Genomic DNA, 20,963 nt, shown 5'->3' with positions numbered 1-20,963 from the left:
TTTGGAGACAGAGTCTTGCTCTGTTGCCCAGGCTACAGTGCCGTGGCGTCAGCCTAGCTCACAGCAACCTCAAACTCCTGGGCTCAAGTGATCCTCCTGCCTCAGCCTCCTGAGTAGCTGCAACTACAGGTGTGCACCACCATGCCCTGCTAATTCTTCTATTTTTAGTAGAGATGGGGTCCTGTTCTTGCTCAGGCTGGTCTCAAACTCCTGGTCTCAAGTGATCCTCCTGCCTCCCAAAGTGCTAGGATTAGAGGTGTGAGCCACTGCACCCGGCCCAGACATCATTTCTAATAGCTGGATATCATGGTCTTGTAGGAATGCTCTGCTAATTAATTTAAGCCATCTCTCTGTTCATAAGCATCTGGGTCTCTTCCAGTTTTTACTCTTCCAAACAGCATAGTGATGGGGCGGGGGGAGAAAAAAAAAGAAAAAAATAAACAATACAGTGATGGAGATCGTTGAACATGCTTCTTGGTACATTTGTAGCTGAACCCTTACTGATCACTGTTTTGGTTATTTACAGTTGTTTTGTTTTGTTTCTAACTACAAAATAACACTGGGTTGAACTTTCTTGTACGTTCAGTCTTTGCGGACTTGGATTTTTTTCTTTCAGAATTTAGCTTTTTTTGCTTCTAACATTTCTTCTCATGTTGGTCTTGAGCACAGAGCCAGCCCAGGACAGTACACTGTACGTTGCATGGGATGAAGGGTTGAAGACTGCTTCCTCCTCTTGCAGGCTGGCTTCTGAGATTGCACCTTCTTCTCCTGCTCCTCTTCCAACTCTATGACCCTCCAAGGTAAGAAGATGGCTGGGCAAGGGGTCTGGGTGGCCTAGCCTGAAGAAGGGGGGCTTTTGCCAAACCAGTGTGCTATCCTCCCAACTTGACAGCATCCCAACTCTCTATGTGCCCAAGTTACTTCTGAAAGCCAGTCATTCCCTCTTTCTTCCTTGTCTCCACCCTTCCATCTGCCAGTGACCTGCGCACCATCGCCAGCCATCCACATCCATTTCCTGACCCACTCGCCCATCCATCCATCCATCCATCCGTCAGTTCACCTCCTGTTTATCTCTTCACCTATCCCTTCAGCTCACTTCATCTACACATCCATTTATCTGTTCAGCTTTCATCTATCCATCTATACACCCATCCATCCACCCATTAATCCATTCACCTGTTCCTTCCTCCCTCTGTCCATTTATCAACCCATCTATCCATCCGTCCTTCCATCCTTCCATCCATCCATTCATCCATCCATGTATCCACCCATCCATCTGTGTATCCATCCATCCTTCCTTCCTCTATCCATTTATCAATCCATCCATCCATCCTTCCACCCACCCATTCATCCATCCATCTACTTACCTATTCCCTCTCTCCCTCTATCCATTTATCCATCCACCCATCTACTCATCAGTCCATTTACCCATCCATCCATCCAGTGTCCATTTTTCTATTCATTTACCTGTTCATCAATTCATTCACCAACTTCATTTACCAATTCATTCTTCTACCCAGCCCTTCATCTAGCTCTGAACTCAAACCCATCTACCATTCATTCATGCACTGAGTTGTCCATTCAGCACCTAGTCTCCTGTCCCTCTGCCCATCCAGTTCACTCACCGTTTGTCAGCCAAGACACCCACCCACCCAACACGTACCCATTCACAGCTTGGAGCCAAGCCCTGTGACTGAGATGGGGACACAGAAATGACTCAGACCTTGTTCCTACCCTCTAGGAATTCACAGTTAATGGGGACAGGCAAATCACACACACACACACACACACACACACACACACAGAGGCAAACAAGAAATTTCCAAAACAGTGTGGTCCGTGCTTTACTCGGAGTGTGTTCAAGATGCAGAGATTGAAAAGCTGGTAGGTGGTCAGGATTCAGGTGAGAACATGCACTGTTGTTGGCCACGGTTTGATGAAAGATGGGTACACAGGTACCAAAAGCCACCTGGGCAGGTGGCCAGGAGAGCGAGGGGTGGATAAAAGGAGGAGGAGGACGGCAAGGTGCCAGGAACAAGCGGAACTGGGTTTTGGGGCGAGCGTCTGCCCGGGCTGGGAGTCTGCTGACCTGCGTGGCCTCCACTCCCCGTGTACCCCCGCCGCCCCACAGGCAGCGCTGACCCGCTCAGGAACCGGGACGATGCAGCGAGCAGCGCAGCCACGGCTCCCGAACCAGCTGCCACCCGGTGGGCAGTGCTTCCTCCAGCCCCTGCCCGCACCTGGTCTCCAAGACAATTTGAGGAAAGGGTCTCCTGAGCCCCAGCATGGGCCCCAGAAGGCCAAGGAACGCCTCTCACAACAGCTGGCCGAGGCCAAGACGGCGCCCCGGCGCATCCCACGCCTCCGGGCTGTGGTGGAGAGTCAGGCCTTCAAGAACATCCTGGTGGACGAGATGGACATGATGCTGTCTCGGGCGGCCACCCTCATCCAAGCCAACTGGAGGCGCTACCGCCTCCGCCAGAAGTTGATTTCCCAGGTGACGGCGGCCAAGGCCATCCAGGAGGCCTGGCGGCGCTTCAGCACGAGACGCCTCCTCCGGTCTAGCAGGTGGATGGCGAAGAAAGTGACAGCAGAGGAGGGGGACATCCCTTACCACGCCCCACAGCAGGTGCGGTTCCAGCACCAGGAAGAGAACCGCCCCTCGTGTAGGCGCAGAATGCTGAGCAAGGAGACGCAGTTCCCGTCCTCCGACAGCCTGGCCCCCAGCACCCCCCGGCCAGCCCCGCTCCCGCAGCCCCCGGAGCCTGTGTGCCCGGCTGCCCCTCAGGCCCCCGGGGTGGCCTTCCTGCCGCACCAGACGGTCACAGTCCGATTTCCGTGCCCGGTGAGTCTAGGCACAAAATGCCAGCCGTGCCTGCTGACTGAGACTGTCAGAAGTGCCTGCTTCGTCCACATAGAGGGTGACACGGCGAAGATCAAGCATGTGACTGCCAGGACCAACAAAGGGGGGCACCCAGAGCCACCACCGTCGGGAAATAGCCAGGCAGTCACCAGACCACTCAAGATCCAAACCCAGGCCTATGTGGAAACGGAGACATTCAAAGGCCCCCTCCAGATATGCCCTGGGCCTGTGATCACGAAGCCCCTGCCCCAGACGTATCCCGTGGGCCCCACACCCAAGACCCCGCCGCAGACGTACTCGGTGCCCGCGATGACCAAGACCCTGCCCAAGACACGCCCAGTGCCCACGATGGTAATGACCAAGACCCCTCCCCAGGTCTCAGTAACCAAGACCCCAGCCCAGATATGTCCAGGGCCCACAGCGATGGCCAAGACCCAAGGCCCGGTGTGTCCAACAGCCTCGGTGACTAGCACTCTGCCACAGCCACGCCCGGTGGCCACGATGGCCAAGATCCCACCCCAGGCGTGCCTGCCGGCCTCAACATTCAAGCCTCTGCCCCAGACACGTCACATGGCCATGATGGCCAAGACCCCACCTCAGGTACCTCTGGCGACCACCACAGCCAAAAGCTCACTGCAAACAAGTCCGGTGGCCACTGCGTCCAAGACTTCATCCCAGACATGCCCGGTCTCCTCGATAACCAAGCCCCCAGCCCAGATGCGCCTGGCAGCCATGCTAACCAAGACCCCAGCCCAGGTGGCCACTGTCCTGAGGACACTGTGCCTGGCCCCTCCAACAGCTGGAACTCTGAAGGCTCCACCGCAAGCAGCGGTAGCAGCCGGAATTCTCAACACCTCGTCCCCCATTCATCTGAACATGCCAAAGGCCAAGGCTGCCACGAACATGAAGCAGGCCCCGGGGGCGGCGAGAGTCTCAGCCCGCTCCTACCTGGCTGACAGGAAGGCCAAATGCTTCCCCCAGCCACATCCAGGCGTGGCGGCTCCCAAGGCTGCGGACAAGGCTCTGCTGGAGGCAGAGAGAATCAGGGCCGGTCCCCAGAGACCGGGGAACGCAGACACGGCCTCTAAGACCAGCGTGGCCGTAGGAATGACCAGGGCTATGTCCTGGACAAAAGTGGTTGAGGAAGGAAACAAGGACTCATTGCAGGCTCACCTGAGGACAGAAGTTGTTAAGGTCCAGTCCCAGGTGTACGTGCCTATAGAAATGGCTGGGACCCTGCCCCAGGGACAGCCGGCCACCTCGCCGACCAAGGCCTTGTGCCATGAACGCCCACCCTGTGTGCCCCAGGGACAGCCAGCCACCTCCCCGACCAAGGCCTTGTGTCATGAACCTCCACCCTGTGTGCCTCAGGGACAGCCGGCCACCTCGCCGACCAAGGCCTTATGGCATGAACCTCCACCCTGTGTGCCCCAGGGACAGCCGGCCACCTCCCCGACCAAGGCCTTATGGCATGAACCTCCACCCTGTGTGCCCCAGGGACAGCCGGCCACCTCGCCGACCAAGGCCTTGTGTCATGAACCTCCACCCTGTGTGCCCCAGGGACAGCCGGCCACCTCGCCGACCAAGGCCTTGTGTCATGAACGCCCACCCTGTGTGCCCCAGGGACAGCCGGCCACCTCGCCGACCAAGGCCTTGTGTCATGAACGCCCACCCTGTGTGCCCCAGGGACAGCCGGCCACCTCGCCGACCAAGGCCTTGTGCCATGAACGCCCACCCTGTGTGTCCCAGGGACAGCCGGCCACCTCCCCGACCAAGGCCTTGTGCCATGAACGCCCACCCTGTGTGCCCCAGGGACAGCCGGCCACCTCGCCGACCAAGGCCTTATGGCATGAACGTCCACCCTGTGTGTCTCAGGGACAGCCGGCCACCTCGCCGACCAAGGCCTTGTGCCATGAACGCCCACCCTGTGTGTCTCAGGGACAGCCGGCCACCTCGCCGACCAAGGCCTTGTGTCATGAACGTCCACCCTGTGTGCCCCAGGGACAGCCGGCCACCTCGCCGACCAAGGCCTTATGGCATGAACGCCCACCCTGTGTGTCCCAGGGACAGCCGGCCACCTCCCCGACCAAGGCCTTGTGTCATGAACGTCCACCTTTTGTGTCCCAGGGACAGCCGGCCACCTCCCCAACCAAGGCCTTGTGGCATGAACGCCCACCCCGTGTGCCCCAGGGACAGCCGGCCACCTCCCCGACCAAGGCCTTGTGCCATGAACGCCCACCCTGTGTGCCCCAGGGACAGCCGGCCACCTCGCCGACCAAGGCCTTATGGCATGAACGCCCACCCTGTGTGCCCCAGGGACAGCCGGCCACCTCGCCGACCAAGGCCTTATGGCATGAACGCCCACCCTGTGTGCCCCAGGGACAGCCGGCCACCTCGCCGACCAAGGCCTTGTGGCATGAACGCCCACCCTGTGTGTCCCAGGGACAGCCGGCCACCTCGCCGACCAAGGCCTTGTCCCAGGTATGTCTGCCCGCTGAGCTGACCCTAACACAGCTGAGCACATGTTCGGCCAGGGCCTCATCCCAGCTGCATCTGCCCACCAAGGTGACCAAGGCCCCCTCCCTAGCTCATCTTGTCACATGTCTGAGCAGGGTGCATTCCCAGTCCCATCTGGCCACAGGAGCGATGAAGTTCCAGTCCCAAGCACATCTGCCCACCGGGCTGATGAAGGCACAGTCACAGGCCCAGCTGGTCACAGACACAGCCAAGTGCCTCTTCACAGCCCACCAAGCCGCTGACCTCACCAGCAAGACCCAGTCCCAGCCACTGCTGGCCGGGTCCAAGGCATCCACCCAGCCCTGCCAGCACCTTGGCGTCCTCAGCACTCCGCCCCGAGCCAAGCCAGAGGACAGACTGACCCAGCTCCAGCCCCACAGCCATGCGCCGAGCAAGACCTCCCAGGGCCCACGCCCGGTGTCCCCCGAGAACCAGGGCATGCTGGTGCCCGTGCTGGCGTCCACCGTGCAGCCCATGTGCAACATTGAATCTTGGGGAGACAGTGGGGCCGTGCGGGCCCAGCCATCGCTGCCCAGCCAGGCTGCGCCCTGCCAAGAGGATGTGGCGGCCTCCCAGCTGGCCTCCCTGTGTGCTGAGCTGGCTGCCGTGCTGGGCTCCCAGGAAGACCTCCGTGTCCTCCTGGCCAAAGCCCTCTCCCAGGGAGAAGTCCGGGCGGCCCTGAACCAGGCCCTGTCCAAGGAGGTCCTGGGCGCCACCGTGGCCAAGGCCCTGCCCCAGGGCTTACTGGGCATGGTGCTGGTGAAGGCGTTGTCCTGGAGTGAACTGGGCGTCACCCTGTCCCGAGCCCTGTCCCGGGGCGAGCTGCGGGCGGAGCTGACCAAGGCCATGCAGGGCAAGTTGGCCGAGGTTCTCAGCAAGGCCTTGACGGACGAGGAGCGGGCGGCTCTGAGTCAGGCCCTGTGTCAGGGCGAGCTGGGCGCTGTTCTTAGCCAGTCTTTGTCTCAGGCGGCCCTGAGGAGCGGAGCCATCCTCCCCAAGGCCGCCTCGAAAACAGCCGGCAGCGGGATGACTGTGACGCCAGCCCCGGTGGTGGTGGACTGCAGGGGGAGCCTGTCAGCCCCGTGGGGGCCCGCCCTGGGCCTCGTGAGAACACGGTGCAGCAAGGTCAGGGGCTCCCAGGTCGGGGCCTGGGGGGGCTTCGCCAGGGGGCGGCCCGCCGGGCCTGTGCAGGAGATGGGGGATGGGGCCATGGTGTGGGGGCTACGCTACTTATCAGTGGTCCCTGTGGGAGCCTCTGTGACCTGTAGGCTGATCACCAGCAGTTACCAGGGTCCCCTGAGCACTGGCCTGGACCCCATGCTGTCCCGGGAGATGAGGTCTGGCAGGGACTTCTCAAACCTGTATTTGAGCCTGAAATTCAGCAAGGAAAATGTGTGCCTAACACTAGGGGCGGGCGAATTGGCATCAGATCTCAACCCCGAGGGGAGTGGGGAGGGCCCCAACTTGCCCAGGCAGCTTCCCCTGCAGCCGCCACTCGGTCTGTGGCAGCCGCTCATTGCCAACGGCGTGGGCCGGAGCATGAACCAGCCCTTGGTGGCCTACGGCACGGCCCCAAGCTCCCACAAGCCACACGTGGTCAGCAGGGTAGCCCCTTGTCCATGGGCATCGACGGGGGCAGGCAGGGTGGCCTCAGGCAGGCTTGCGGGCGGCATGAACGGTGGGAGGGCTGCCCGTGTCCTCCAGCCGCAGCCCGCCTGTGGGGGCCCTGCTTGTTGGTGTCAGTCCTCCAGGGCCAGCAAGGGGCTTCCCAATCTGTGTCGACCCTCAGGGACCGGAGTTCAGCCACCCAGGGCCTCTGAGGAGACCCTGCAGAGGAGGACTCAGCCTCCAGATTACAAACAGGCCTCCCCGGGTACCAGGGAGGTGGTGACCAAGGTGACCCCAAGCGCACTGCGAGGTGCTGTGGTGAGCAAAGCGCAGGCAGCCGCGACTCGGGGACGCAGCCTGTTCCACGCTGCCCCGGGCAGTGGGCTGGCAGAAGGCTATGCCCAGACAGCCGTTCCTGGACAGCTCAGGAATGCAGCTAAGCGTTCTGTTTCGGCCTCGCCCCGCCCCCAGGAGCGAGCCACTGACCGCCCCGTGTCCACCCTCAGTGGGTTCATGGTCAGCCTGCCGCGGGGGCCGGTCAATGGCCTGGCTGGAAACTTCTCCCCGGGCTCCGTGATCTACAGCCCGGATGAGAGCAAAGCCCATAACCCGCTGCGGAGATACACCTCCCTCGGCCATTCCACCTCATCTGGGCTCAGCCTTGCTGCCGCCCACCTGGCGGAGGACCCCTGGGAAGGCGGCTTAGAAGGGGACCTCCGGCTGGCACCCCTCCTCCCTCAGGAGACCAGGGTGTGTCTCCTGAGGTTTGGGGATATAGCAGAGACCGAGCTAGTCGGCCATAGATACCGGACCCCAAACCTTCCCTGCCAGCCCGAGATGGGCTTGGAGAAAGTGCCACCTGTCCACCACAGTTCCGTGTGCAGCCGCCTCAGGCTGAGTGTGCGCTGGGGCTCAGACAGTGAGGTAGCCACGTTCTCCTCAGGCCAAAGATCCGCAAATCTCATTGAGAAAATGCCTCAGACAGCCTTCAGACCAAAACTGAGGAGGACTCTGTCCTTAGGGAGGGTGGCTCCGCCTGTATGTCAGCAGCCATATGTGGCCAAGCGCTTGGCCCCAAGCCTGTCCCAGCCAACACTGGCTAATAGGGTGGACCCAAACCTAGGTCACTCTCCAGGGGCCAATAAGTTTACCTTCAGCCTATCCCAGCAGACAGCGTCCAGTAAGGTGTCCCCAGGCCCAGACCACCCATCTGCGGCCAGTGGGGTGGCTCTCAGCCTAGGCCGGCCATCTGCCACCAATCGGGCAGCCAATGGGGCGGCCCCAGGGCCAGCCCAGCCATCAGCAGCCAACCGGGCGGCCCCAGGGCCAGCCCCGCCATCAGCAGCCAACGGGGCGGCCCCAGGCCTAGCCCAGCCATCAGCAGCCAACGGGGCGGCCCCAGGCCTAGCCCAGCCATCAGCAGCCAACCGGGCGGCCCCAGGGCTAGCCCAGCCATCAGCAGCCAACGGGGCGGCCCCAGGCCTAGCCCAGCCATCAGCAGCCAACGGGGCGGCCCCAGGCCTAGCCCAGCCATCAGCAGCCAACGGAGCGGCCCCAGGCCTAGCCCAGCCATCAGCAGCCAACCGGGCGGCCCCAGGCCTAGCCCAGCCATCAGCAGCCAAGGGGGCGGCCCCAGGCCTAGCCCAGCCATCAGCAGCCAACGGGGCGGCCCCAGGCCTAGCCCAGCCATCAGCAGCCAAGGGGGCGGCCCCAGGCCTAGCCCAGCCATCAGCAGCCAACGGGGCGGCCCCAGGCCTAGCCCAGCCATCAGCAGCCAACGGGGCGGCCCCAGGCCTAGCCCAGCCATCAGCAGCCAACGGGGCGGCCCCAGGCCTAGCCCAGCCATCAGCAGCCAACGGGGCGGCCCCAGGCCTAGCCCAGCCATCAGCAGCCAACGGGGCGGCCCCAGGCCTAGCCCAGCCATCAGCAGCCAAGGGGGCGGCCCCAGGCCTAGCCCAGCCATCAGCAGCCAACGGGGCGGCCCCAGGCCTAGCCCAGCCATCAGCAGCCAACGGGGCGGCCCCAGGCCTAGCCCAGCCATCAGCAGCCAAGGGGGCGGCCCCAGGCCTAGCCCAGCCATCAGCAGCCAAGGGGGCGGCCCCAGGCCTAGCCCAGCCATCAGCAGCCAAGGGGGTGTCCTCAAGCCTAGCCCGGTCATCTATGATCCGTAAGAGGTCCTCACGCCTAGGCCACCCCTTGATGGCCAGTGGGATATCCCCAAGCCTAGCCCAGCCTTCTAGGGCCAATGGGGTGGCCCCAGGGCTAGCCCAGCCATCCCAAGTTATTTGGGTGTCCCCAGGCACAGTCCCACCACCTTTGGCCAATGGGGTGTCCCCAAGCCTAGCCCACATATCTATGGCCAATGAGGTGGCTCCTAGTATACCTCAACCATCTCAGACCCCTGGGGTGTCCCCAAGCCTGGCTCACCCATTAGGACCTAGTGGGGTATACCCAAGCCTAGGCCACCCATTAGGACCCAGTGGGGTATCCCCAAGCCTAGCCTACCCATATATGGCCAGTGGGGTGTCCCCAAGCCCAGCTCAGCCATTAGGACCCAGTGGGGTGTCCGCAAGCCCAGCCCAGGCATTAGGACCCAGTGGGGTGTCCCCAAGCCTAGCCTACCCATATATGGCCAGTGGGGTGGCCCCCAGCCTATTCCAGCCATCTGTGGCCTGTAGGGAGGCCCTAAGCCTGGTCCAGCCACCTGTGGCCACTATATTGGCCTCGAGCCTACCCCAGCCAACTGTGGTCAGCCTCAGGGAGCCCGGCTGGGTTCCCAGGACGGAGTCACATGTGCCGTGCCCAAGGCTGGATGCGGTATCCCCTGGTCTGTGCCATCCTTCAATTGTCATTTCCGTTAGCTCAGGTAGACCCTACCCATGTGTGGCTGGCGGCATGGGCCACAGTTTCAACCAGCCACCGCCGGGTATCGAGGTGGACCCATGTGAAGAGCCCCTGAGGGACAGTGGGGTGGTCTCCAGCTTCCAGGACTCTGACTTCAACACCGTGCCTGTTGGGTTCCGTCGGCCACCCGGTGTCCGTGGGAGGCATTTGGGTGTGTGCCCACCTTCTGTGGTCACCGTTTCAACACCAAATCTCTGCCAGGCCTCTACGGCTGACAAGGAGGCCTGCAGCCTGGGCCGGGGGTGCAGTCTGTCTAAGAGCACGCTGTTCAGGGGCCTGGCCGCGAACTCACCCCAGGGGCCAATGGCTGCGACCATGTTCCTTAGCATGTCTCGGGGGCCCGCCGGCCTGCGTGGGACTCCCTGTCGGAGAAATGTAGCAACTGACAGGGGCCAAAGTCCACATGAGGTGGCCAATGGCCCGGCTCCCATCGCATCCCAGGTCTGGGACGCAGGTGGTCCTTTGATTCACAGGGGAACCTCTGTGGCCACAGGGGTGGGCCCCAGCCTCCCTCCGGCTTCAGCGCCCAACAGACTGGGGAGGGACCTGTCCAAACTCTGCCTGACGCATGTGAACCCCAGCGTGTCTCAGATCAGTGTCGCTATTCCAGTACCTCTGGACCATGGCCACCCTTCCGTGGCGCTGATAGCCCCGTCTGCTTGCCGACGGGGGGAGACTGTCCTGCAGGACCCTGCAGTGGGCACAGCGGGGGGTGGTCTTGCGCCAGGCTCCAGAGCCCACAGGATGACCCCGCGAGTGGCCCCAGCCACCATGCCTAGTGGCATAGCTGCCAGCCTGCCCCCAGGGTCCGTGATCAGGGGTGTGGGCCGGAGCCTTCCCCGTGGTTCTATGGCCGGCAGGGCGGCCCCCAGCCCGACGGCAGCATGTGGTGCCGACAGGAAGAAGCAAGGCCCGCCAGCAAGCCCCTGGGCCACCGCGGCCACCCCAAGCCCTCCCCAGGGCGCCGTGGTAACTGGAGTCACTCCCCGTCCTTACCACGGGGTGGCTGTGGAGAGGTGTATAGTCCCCGTGCAGGTGGCCCATGCCACTAGCCTGGCTCAAGTTTACCCTCAGCCCTCGAAAGCCAGGAGCCTGCACCGAGGGCCCACGGTCCTGTCAAAGGTCTTACAATTGAGCCAAGATCATGGGTTGATGTCACACGGGGCCACAGAGGACCCGGCCACGGTGAAGCCGGGAGAGTTAGAGGAGGCGCTCTCCCATGCGTCAGGATCCAGTGCAGAGTCCGATGACTTAACCAGCAAAGCGACTGTCCTGGAGGCAGCCCCGTGGATGGACCACGGTCTCCCAGGAGACAGTGTTGGCCGCCACCGTAGGTCCTCGTTTGAGCGGGAGACTCTTCCCCAAGGCCCAGTGCCATTGTTTGGGGAGGCTGCTCCCAGCCAAGCCAAAGGCACGGTCCCTGTCCCTTTCCAGCCCAAGCACCCCATGGCCAGCAGCAGCACCCCAACTCTGCAGCCAAAGTCAGCAGCCAGTGGTGGGTTCCCCAGCTCCCCTCTCATGGCTGTTAGCAGGGCCCCTAACGTGCAGGGGAGGTGTGTGGTTGGCAGGGCCACGATGAGTAACCTCCTAGGTCCTGGGACCACCAAGACCCCCTCAGTTCAACAGCAGCCTGTGGCTCATGTCGGACCTGAAAGCCATTACCAAGGGACAGTGGCTTCTACTGTAGGCCCAAGATCACCCCTGCTGGCCCATGGCAGTACCATGGCACCCGGATCGCACCCGGGCTCTGTGGCCGGCATGGGGAGCCCTCCTCTTCCCCAGAGGTCAGGGCCTCTCAGGGTGAACTCACTCGTGCTGCCGTATCTGTCCGCGGCTAGAAAGGAAGCGTCTGGTCACCTCCAGACGAACGCTGTCCCCAGTGCATTCCAGAAACCAGTGTCTGGGGATCTAGCCCAGAGCAGCCGCCGTGCGGCTGTCGGCCACAAAAAATCCTTCCGATCCATCTACGACAGTTTTGTTCCAGAGTTACTAGAAGGGTCTTTGGCCAGGGTTGTGCCCTCCCACGAGGTGCAAAAGCAAGCACCCCAGGCCCCCTCGGGCAGCCTCAGGCACCCCATGGGCGTACCGACGGCAGGCTCAAGCCCCATCATCCGCTCCAGCGGGGTGGTGCACAGCACGGCCACCCCTAGGCTGTCCCCCAGAGCGCGGAGGGTGTCTCTGGGCTATGAGTCTTCACCGAGTGGTAACCTGAGGCCCCTCTTTAACCAGGACTCATTGCTGGAGTCACAGGCCTCCGTGAGTCATGCACCCCTAAACCCCACTGTACTCCAGGGCCCCGTGGATGCTGGAGTGGCCGGTGGCCAGTCGTGGAACTCCGCCGTGCCCAGTGTAGCGGTCAAGCCCCCCAGCTGCGCTGTGGCCCCCCGAGGTGTATGGGAGCCGGCAGGGGACCCTGCACCATGGGAGCCAGCGTGCCACCAGGCAGCGGTGGACCCCAGGCTGTCGCCGGAGTTGATGGTGTCAATGCAGACTGTGGAGGCCATACTCATCCGCGCCGTGATCACTATCCAAGCGGGCACACGCGGCTACCTGGTGCGCCGTACCATCAGGATTTGGCACGTGATGGCCACGGTCATCCAAACTCACTGGCGTGGCTACCGCGTGCGGCGGAACCTGGCGCGGCTCTACCGAGCCATCACGCTCATCCAGGCTGCGTGGCGAGGCTACTGCACCCGCAGGGACAACTCCCGGCGCAGGCAAATGCTCCTCCCGGTCATGTGGGGCGGGCTGCGCCCCCGGTCGGTGGCCGCATCCCACCAGCCCTGCTTCCAGGACCGGGCGGCCGTGGCCACGTCGGACCACCGCTGTTTCCAGTCCTGCCAGCCCGGCGTTTGCAGCCTCTGCCAGTCGCTGAGCTCTGGGCTGGGGAGCCCACCCAGCGTGGTGATGCTCGTGGGCTCCAACCCTCGCACCTGCCACATGTGCGGACACACCCAGCTCAGGCGGGTGGTGCACGGCATGGGCCGGGGCGCCCCAGGCCATGGGGGCGCGCTGTGGTCCCCGGGCTCCCACCTGGCGCCCCAGAATCCCAGGCAGCTGCATCGCCAGAACAAGGCGGCCACCTCCATCCAGTCCGCGTGGAGGGGCTTCAGGATCCGCCGCCAGATGACGGAGCAGCAGAAGGCAGCCAGGATGGTCCAGGCCACCTGGAGAGGCCACTACACCCGGAACTGCCTCACCACGGACGCACTCCTGGGCCGGACAAGCCCGTGGGCCGGCTCGAGGCACTTGCACTCGCGTTGGCCTGGCGTGTAGAAACCTGGCTGCCAGCAGGGGACTCCAGGGAGGGGCCCTGTGGCTCTCTGGGTCTCATTAGTAAAACCCTCCGCAGCCTGGACTTTGCTTTGAGTGTTCTGAGTTAATGGGAGCGTCTCAGGCACGGTGGGGGGATCTGGGACACCCCAGAGGGGAGGGGCCCCAAAGCTTCCAACCACACACTTGGCACCCGGGGAGGGTGGCCAGGACGGGGACGCCAAGTCTTTTCTGAAGGTCAGGAGCCGCTAGTGAGGGCTCACCTGTGTCGCCATGTCCGTCCATGGCTCGCGGGCTGGTGCCAGTCAGTTCGCAGTGAAGCTCTCCCCAGCGCGTTCCAGAACCAGTGTCTGGGCCTGATCCCGAGCCCCTCCGCTAGTCCCTCAGCCCTCAAAGGCCCTACAGGGCACGACAGGCGGGAATGCTGGAGGCTTTGAGTCATGTCCCCACGGTTCCGGCGGGGATACTGGGCCACCCCCGGAAAGGCCCCAGTCTGGGTGAGGCAGAGCAAGACAGAGATATCCGTAGCCCTGCGGGGTCAGGGCCAGGGTGGAAGGAGGGGCGGGGGCTGGGGGCGCCCCGAGTGGGCAGCCTGGCCAGGGCAGGGGCGGAGGGGATGACGGCGTGGGATGAGGGGTGTGCTGGCCGGGAAAGGGAAAGGGAAAGGGTGGCAAGTCCCGAGTGGACGGCAGGGTGTGCGGGCTTCAGGGTCGAAGTCCAGGCGGGCTGTTAGAAGGGGTGGGGTCCAGGTGAAGAGGAGGAGCAGGAACCGCGCCCCTGGGGGGCAGGCCCCGCCTGTGCCTCCCCTCTGTGCAGCCATGTGCTCTGCCGGCAGGGGGCGCCCGCGCGGGTGTCAGGAGCGGGCGGGCACCTGGCGGCACACCTGTGCCGGCGGGCGGCCCTCCCCGCGCAGGAATGGCGGGCCCCCTGCCGCCGCCGCTGCTGCTGCTGCTGCTTCTGGCCCTGGTGCCGCTGCTGGCAGCTGTCGGGAGCGACTCTACTCCTACCCTTAGCACCCTCGCAGGTAAGAGCGGGAAAGAGGGAGGCCCGGCTTCCAGAAAGCCGTGGGGCGCGGGTGGGGGCACGCGGCCCAGCCACACGCCTGGCTTCTGGACCCCTCCCTCAGGCCTCGCCGGCCTGCCAGCCCTCTGGAGAAGGCTGTCCTTTCCCCGGAAACAAATGGAGAAGTTGGGACCTCAGAAGGAGCGACCCCTCTGCCCCCAAGCCCTGGGGCTTCAAACCTCAGTTCTCCTGGTCCAGCCCCCTAAGGGAGAACGGTGGGGACCACAGGGCCACGGGGGCCAGGGAACAAGGGCTCATTTCCTGGTTAGGAGTCACCCGTGGCACGGTCTTCTTGGTGTCTCACTTAATTCTCTTCTGCTACCCTAGAAGACAGTTCCCAGGGTGGAGGTGAACTTCTTGCATCCCCCCGCCCCCTCCCACCAAGACACCACTCTCTTTGAGTGTGTCCCAGCCCCAAAGCTGTAATATCAGAGCAGAGGCCACCACAGCCGGCCTGCTTATTGTAGGTAAGGCATTCATATGTAGCCCCATTTCATAGCTCCAGAAACTGAGGCTCAGTCCAGCCTGTGTCAGACCCTCATTAGAACCACCTGACTTGGCTCGTGCTAGCCTGCCAGTCAAGGCATCTCTGGGAAGAGCAAACACTTGGCACGAGACCTAGAAATAGCCCTACTTTACTTTCTGGTAAACTATCCATCTGCTCGAGAGTGCCTACTCTGTACCAGGAACTTGGTAAGGCTTGTGTCCTCCACCTCTTCCTCTTTCAAGGCCCACTGGTTTTCCTCAGTTCAGTTTTAAAGCTCAGCTCCCCAGAGTTTTGGCTTGGCTTGGGGTCCACTATGGCCTCTGAATCATCTTCATTTCAGCAGAAACCTCTTATAGTGTGGATTCCTCTTCAAACAATGGTGGGAGGTAGTACAGGGAGGCTGACTTCTTAGTTTTTGACTCCCTGGGGGTCCTTGAGGGACCTTCTGCCCACCTTTCCAATCACCTCAGGCCAGGCCCTCTACCACTCTGAACCTCATAACTTCATCTGTAAAATAGGGGTGATTTCAGGCCAGTGCTCCATGCCTGTTCTGGACTCCTTTGTCATCCCCACAGGGCCTGGGAAACTGAACAGAGCGCTAGGGAGCAGGAAGTGGACCCAGGCCCCCTCCCAGGGCCTGTGCTGAGGGTCACTTCCGGGTTTCTGCTGCCTGGTGTGAGGCTAAGAGGAAATGCAAGTTTCTGCCTGGGGCAGAGTGGACAGGGTGGGGCAGTGAGCAGCTGATGAATGAACTTGGAGCGCCTAAAGTGCCGGCCACCCGGAACTGGGCAGGAAGCAGTTCTGGGACGTGAAGTGTTTACCCGCCCCTCAGCCTGGCCCTGGGCTCCTTGCCTGGGATGGGGTGGGAGGCAGGGAGTGGCTGGTCCAAGACAGTGCGGGGATTCCCAGCACTTATGTCTCTGTGTCCCCCATGACAGCTCTGAGGGACCTTTCGGGGACCTGGGGAAGATTAGGGCCAGCCCCTCCGAGCTCAGGGCGGGTCTGCGCAGGTGAGCAGCACCTCGCACCCACCATGAGCCTGAGTGATGAGCTGTCCGAAGCTCCAACTTCCCGTGACCTCCACTTTATGAAAGGGGAAACCGAGTCCCAGAAAGTTGACAGGAGCGGCTCCGCACGCCACCCTGGTGCGGTCATTGCCTGTATCCAAGAGGGCGTCCAGAGCCCCGAGGCCAGAGGGCTGCGAGCGCCAACCAGGACTCGAAACTGCTTCGAGGAGCTTGACTGCTCCAGGGAGCCTCAGCTCCCCACTGGTGTCCTAAATCCTTCCGGTCTGCCTGTGCACTGGGCGTTTATTTTCTGCGAGGACAGGGGAAGCGGCGGTGCGTGACCACGCGCTCCCTGCGCCCCTAATGCTGTTTTTCCTTCCACTTGTTACAGATGAGTCCTCAGCTTCCAGCCCCCTGATCTCTTCTCCCTCCAGCCACAGCACCCCCGGTTCAGGGGGAACCTCCAACACCTACTCCGGTGTCTTGGGTTCGGAGTCAGGCTCCACGACCCACCTCAGCCCCTCAAGTTCAGGGGTGACCTCCTCGGGCCAGCCCAGCCCCAGCTCCACAGATTCAACGGTGGCCTCCACCGCTCTGCAATCAGAGACAGCCACGGACTCCAGCTCGGGCTCGCCCAGTTTAGAGCTCTCCCCCACTTTCCATTCCACTGCCCCCAGTTCCACAGCCTTGACCTTGCCCTGGAGTCACACTTCCCCCAGCCTGGGAACGGAGCCCTCCTCCGTGTCCTTGGCCCCCACCGACCGGACGTCGGAGCCCTCTGGCCCAGGTGAGCATTAGGAGGTTTGAGCATTTGCGGGAGGTGGCTGCGGTACCAGACTGCAGTTTTGAGACTGACCACGAGGGGGAGGCACACACCCGGGAATGTGCCGAAGACGTCCCTCCACTCCCGTGGTCTAAAGCCCTTGCAGCCTTCATTCTATGCACTATTTTTTTTTTTTTTTTGAGAAGGGGGGGTCTCACTCTGTCACCCAGGCTGGAGTGCAGTGGCATCATCTTAGCTCACTGCAACCTCCAACTCCTGGGCTCAAGGGATCCTCCTGCCTCAGCCTCCGGAGCAGCTGGGACTACAGGTGCCACCACCACGCCCGGCTCTACGCAAGTTTAAGTGCCCACTGTGTCTCAGGTCCCGGGGACAAAGCGGTGTGTAAGAGAGACAATAATACCTGCTCCAGTGGGGAGACAGGTTGTTCATGACATATTTGTTTATAAAATAACAAAATAGAGCCGGACAAAGGGTTGGGGCATGGGTACAAATGGTTCGAAAATTTTAAGAGTGGTCAGCAAGGGGTCCCAGTTTGAAGGAGGTGAAGGAGGGAGCCATGCAGGTATCTAGGGGGAGGGCAGCCCAGGCCTGTGCAAAGGCCCTGAGGTGGGGCTGACTGTGCCTGGTGTGTTTGAAACAGAGTGAGGTGGCTGAAACAGGATTGAGTGGGCACTAGTCGGGGGCCCTGAGGGTGAGGAGGTTGCAGGGTGTGGTGAGACGGGGCCCCGGGGACTAAATAGAGGTCAGCATTTTTATGAGGGCTGGAAAAATCTGTTATTTAGAAGAATCAGTTGTCTCCAAAATGTTCCAGGAAGAGTGTAAACATGAAGTGCGATGATGACTTTTTGCTTCAAGTCACAGAACATACGGCATCGTCACAGAGGTCCTGTTTCACACGCATCCTTAGAATGTCGCTGCGTTTGGAAACGGAGGTCTAGGTTAGGTGGTTCTCACTCCGAGAGGACCTGGAGGATGCCCGGCAATGGCGAAGAAAACACAGCAAACTAAACGAATTCTTTATAGACAGATGTGTTCAGGCCAAGGGATGAAAATGTGCTTTCAAAAGGCCGCAGCGGCGACAGAGAGGGAAGTGAGCACGGCTCCTCGAAGATGGATTTGGAAGGCTCTGGCCCTGGGGGATGTCGCAGACTTGGGAGGGGCGGGTCCCAGCGCTGAACTTGAGGCTCCTTTTTCCAGCTACAGGTGACGCTGGGGCCTCTGAGATACACAGGAACCCGGGCGTGGTGGTGACCGTGTGTTTGTTGGTGTCTGTTTTGGTCACTGGCTCTGTGGTCATGGCCGTGAGGTGCTGCCGCCAGCGAGACTCCGAGTTCCAGAAGCTGGAAGAGGTGTCCATGGTGAGGCGGGGCCCGGGCAGGGTGGGGCAGCCTCTCTCCTAAGCAGCGCGAGCCCCTGCGGCAGAGCCTGCGGTGCCTGGTTACCTCCATTGTGCGTTTTCTTCCACCAGGAATCCGTGAGTTCAAGGTCGTCCTTTGCCCGCCCACAGCTCTCCGGAGTGAGCCTGCCGTGAGGGGATGACAGAGACGGGGCCTGGATGGGGCTAGGGCCCCAGGGAGGGTGGCGCCTGAGGGAATAAAGTGCCTACTGTTCATCTGAGGCCTCCTGAGTCGTGGATTTGTGTGACAAACATTAACTGAGCACCTACCATGTGCTGGGCCCTGTGTTGGCATCACAGTGGGGACCATGCCTCTCCTCTCACGGGCCCCACAGTCTCAAGGGGGAAGAAGCGAGAACCAGAGGATCCAATGAGATCATTTCAGATGGTGCTGAGGGCCACGGAGTCACAGGTTGACAGTGCAGCCAGACCATGGGGGGCCGGTGTGTCCAGGTTTGCTGTGAGGGCAGCGGAGCCTCTCTGAGGGGCCCAGACCTGAAAGCTGGGAAGGAGCCTCCCTGAGGAAAGTCGGGAGTGGGCGCAGCATGTGCAAAGGCCCTGTGGTAGGAAAACCGTGGAGGTGTTTAAAAACCAACAAGGGGCCAGGCGCAGTGGTGCACACCTGTGGTCCCAGCACTTTGGGAGGCTGAGGCAGGAGGATCACTTGAGGCCAGGAGTTTGAGACCAGCTTGAACAACATAGCAAGACCCTGTCTCTATAAAAATATTTAAAAATTAGCTGAGTGTGGTGGCGCACACCTGTAGTCTCTGCCATTTAGGACGCTGAGGCAGGAGGATTGTCGGTCTCAAAAATAAAATCAAATAAAAATGCAGGCACTATTCTTAGCTCACAGGCATACACAAACAGGCAGCAGGTTGGTGTTGGCCCCTGGGCTGTAGTTTGCCAATCCCTGTTCTTGGGAATCTCCTAAATTACTGGGCTTCACTTTATTATCTTTGAAATAGGAGTTCTCATCCTTGCCACATAGTCACAGAGATAGAGTGGGCCAGGTTCGAGGATAGGGAGGGATGATTTTGTACACAGATGAGTCCATCCACACAATCCCCGGCTGTTAGGTTCTTCCAGTCTAGCAGGAAAGAGGGACAATTAGGTAGCCAGGAGAAATTCTGGTTGGTGTTATGACAAGACACGAATAAGGGGCTCTGCTACTTGGGAGGCTGAGGTAGGAGGATCCCTTGAGCCCAGGAGTTTGAGGCCAGTCTGGGCAACATAGCAAGACCCCATGTCAAAAAAAAAAAAAAGGGCCCAAGCATGGTGGTTCACACCTGTAATCCTAGTACTCTGGGAGGCCAAGGTGGGAGGACTACTTGAGGTCAGGAGTTTGACACCAGCCTGAGCAAGAGTGAGACCCCCTTTCTACAAAAAATAGAAAAATTAGCCAGGCATGATGGCACATCAGGATCGCTTGAGCCCAGGAGTTGGAGCCTGGGTGACAGAGCAAGACCTTGTCTCTGAAAACAAAAGAAAGAAAGAATGAAAAAGAAAAAAAGAAAATTAATTAAATAAATAAAAATAAAATCAGCAAAGGGAAGGGGTGCATGCAGCAGAGATCAGGAGACCGAGGTGTGTCAGCTTCTGGTTCTCCCCTCAAAGCGCAGTCATGGGGACAGCTCTTAATTCTCCCAGCAACAGTGTGCGACAATGCGCATGGTGCACTGCCTGCCAGCGAAGCGCCCCTGAGCTCTGGTATCCAGGGTTTTTGCCGGGAGTCGGTCACATAGACATGGCTGACTGTCCTTGCTGCAGGGCGGCCAGGGGGGCTTCCCTTAGCCTACAGCCCCTCCACAGGTCAAGGTGTTACCGTATGTCCCAAAGCTCCCACCATAAGTCACTTCGTTACTATCTGGTGTAACCCAAACCCCCCAGGTAAGCAAACCGTTCTTATCAGACGGCACATTCCAAGTGCTTAGAGGTGGCCTCCCGGGAGTAGGTCAAGGCCAAACCTTTCATGCGCGGGGTGTGGTCAAGCCAGGCCTGCTGAGAATCTTTCTGTGCACAGGAATGTAATGCAGGTATCCTTGTAGGGAGACGTGTGTCGTCGGACAGTTGCTAAAATGAGATGATGCATGTGAAGCGCGTAGCGTAGCGACTCACTCCTCATGAGAGTTACTGTCACAGTAGTCGCTAATACTTGGGTGGTTACAATGTGTCAGAACCTGTCCTAAGGGATTTGCAGGTGTTAACTCTTTTACTTCTCAACAGTAGCCCTGGGAGGTAGGCACTTTCATTATTCTCATCGATAGATGCAGAAACTAAAGCACAGAGAAGTTAAGTAACTTGCCTGAGGTCACACAGCTGTAAGTGGAGGGGCTGGGGGTTGAACCCAGAGTCTGGCTTGACTCCACAAACACGATGCTGCCCTGCATCAGAACATCTGTGTATTCACCAATATGCTGTTTCTGAATATCTGGAAGAATTGATGGCGCCCCTATCTTACAAGCAAATAGTTCCCGTGGCAGGGCAGGATGCCCGCTTGAATGGTATCACGTTCACCAGGCACACACGGCGCCTGAGCTGATGGTGCCAACGGACAGGGGCAAATCAACTGGTGACCCGTGGTGTTCCAAGGACAAAAGTCTTTTTCTTTTTTTTCCTCGAGACAGGGTCTTGCTTTGCTGCCCGGACATGGGGTTCAGTGGCAAAATCGTAGCTCACTGCAGCCTCAAACTCCTGGGCTCAAGCGATTCTCCTGCCTCAGTCTCCCTAGTAGCTGAGACTACAGATACATGCCACCACGCCCGGCTAACTTTCCTACTTTTTGTAGAGATGGGGTCTCGCTCTGTTGTCCAACTCCTGACCTCAAGGGATGCTCCTGCCTCAGCCTCCCAAAGTGCTGGGGTTACAGGTGTGAGCCACCTTGCCTGGCCCATTTGTGTCCTTTATGGGGCCTCAGTGATCCTCCGCAAATCTGTCCTTCGTGCACCTCCCTGCCCTGCTAGGGGTCCTCTCAACAAAACATCACTCAGATCATATTTGGAACACCAGTGAGCAAGTCCCCTGGGTTAGGGTTGCCAGAAAAAATACAAGACCCTCAGCGAAAT

General features: G+C 60.5%; 2 protein-coding genes across 2 annotated transcripts; both read left to right on the top strand.

Annotated features, from left to right (window-relative positions):
• The first annotated feature begins 787 nt into the window (after nt 1-787).
• Nucleotides 788-13,168, top strand: IQCN (IQ motif containing N). Its single transcript, XM_069477230.1, is given in 4 exon segments — nt 788-800; nt 2,132-2,238; nt 2,240-6,505; nt 12,185-13,168. Coding segments are annotated over 4 exon segments (5,370 nt in total).
• A 912-nt stretch (nt 13,169-14,080) lies between these two features.
• On the top strand, nt 14,081-18,084 carry CIST1 (colon, intestine and stomach enriched 1). Its single transcript, XM_069477223.1, has 5 exons — nt 14,081-14,189; nt 15,725-16,003; nt 16,113-16,508; nt 17,703-17,863; nt 17,974-18,084. Exons 1-5 carry the CDS (start codon nt 14,081-14,083, stop codon nt 18,034-18,036), a joined length of 1,008 nt encoding a protein of 335 aa, XP_069333324.1. The 3' UTR covers nt 18,037-18,084.
• The last annotated feature ends 2,879 nt before the right edge of the window (nt 18,085-20,963 follow it).

This window comes from Eulemur rufifrons, chromosome 2 (genome assembly GCF_041146395.1).
Source record: "Eulemur rufifrons isolate Redbay chromosome 2, OSU_ERuf_1, whole genome shotgun sequence".
In the NCBI taxonomy this organism is placed as follows: domain Eukaryota; kingdom Metazoa; phylum Chordata; class Mammalia; order Primates; family Lemuridae; genus Eulemur; species Eulemur rufifrons.
Note: the sequence above shows the minus strand (reverse complement) of the source record. Positions and strands in the feature narration are given on the sequence as shown.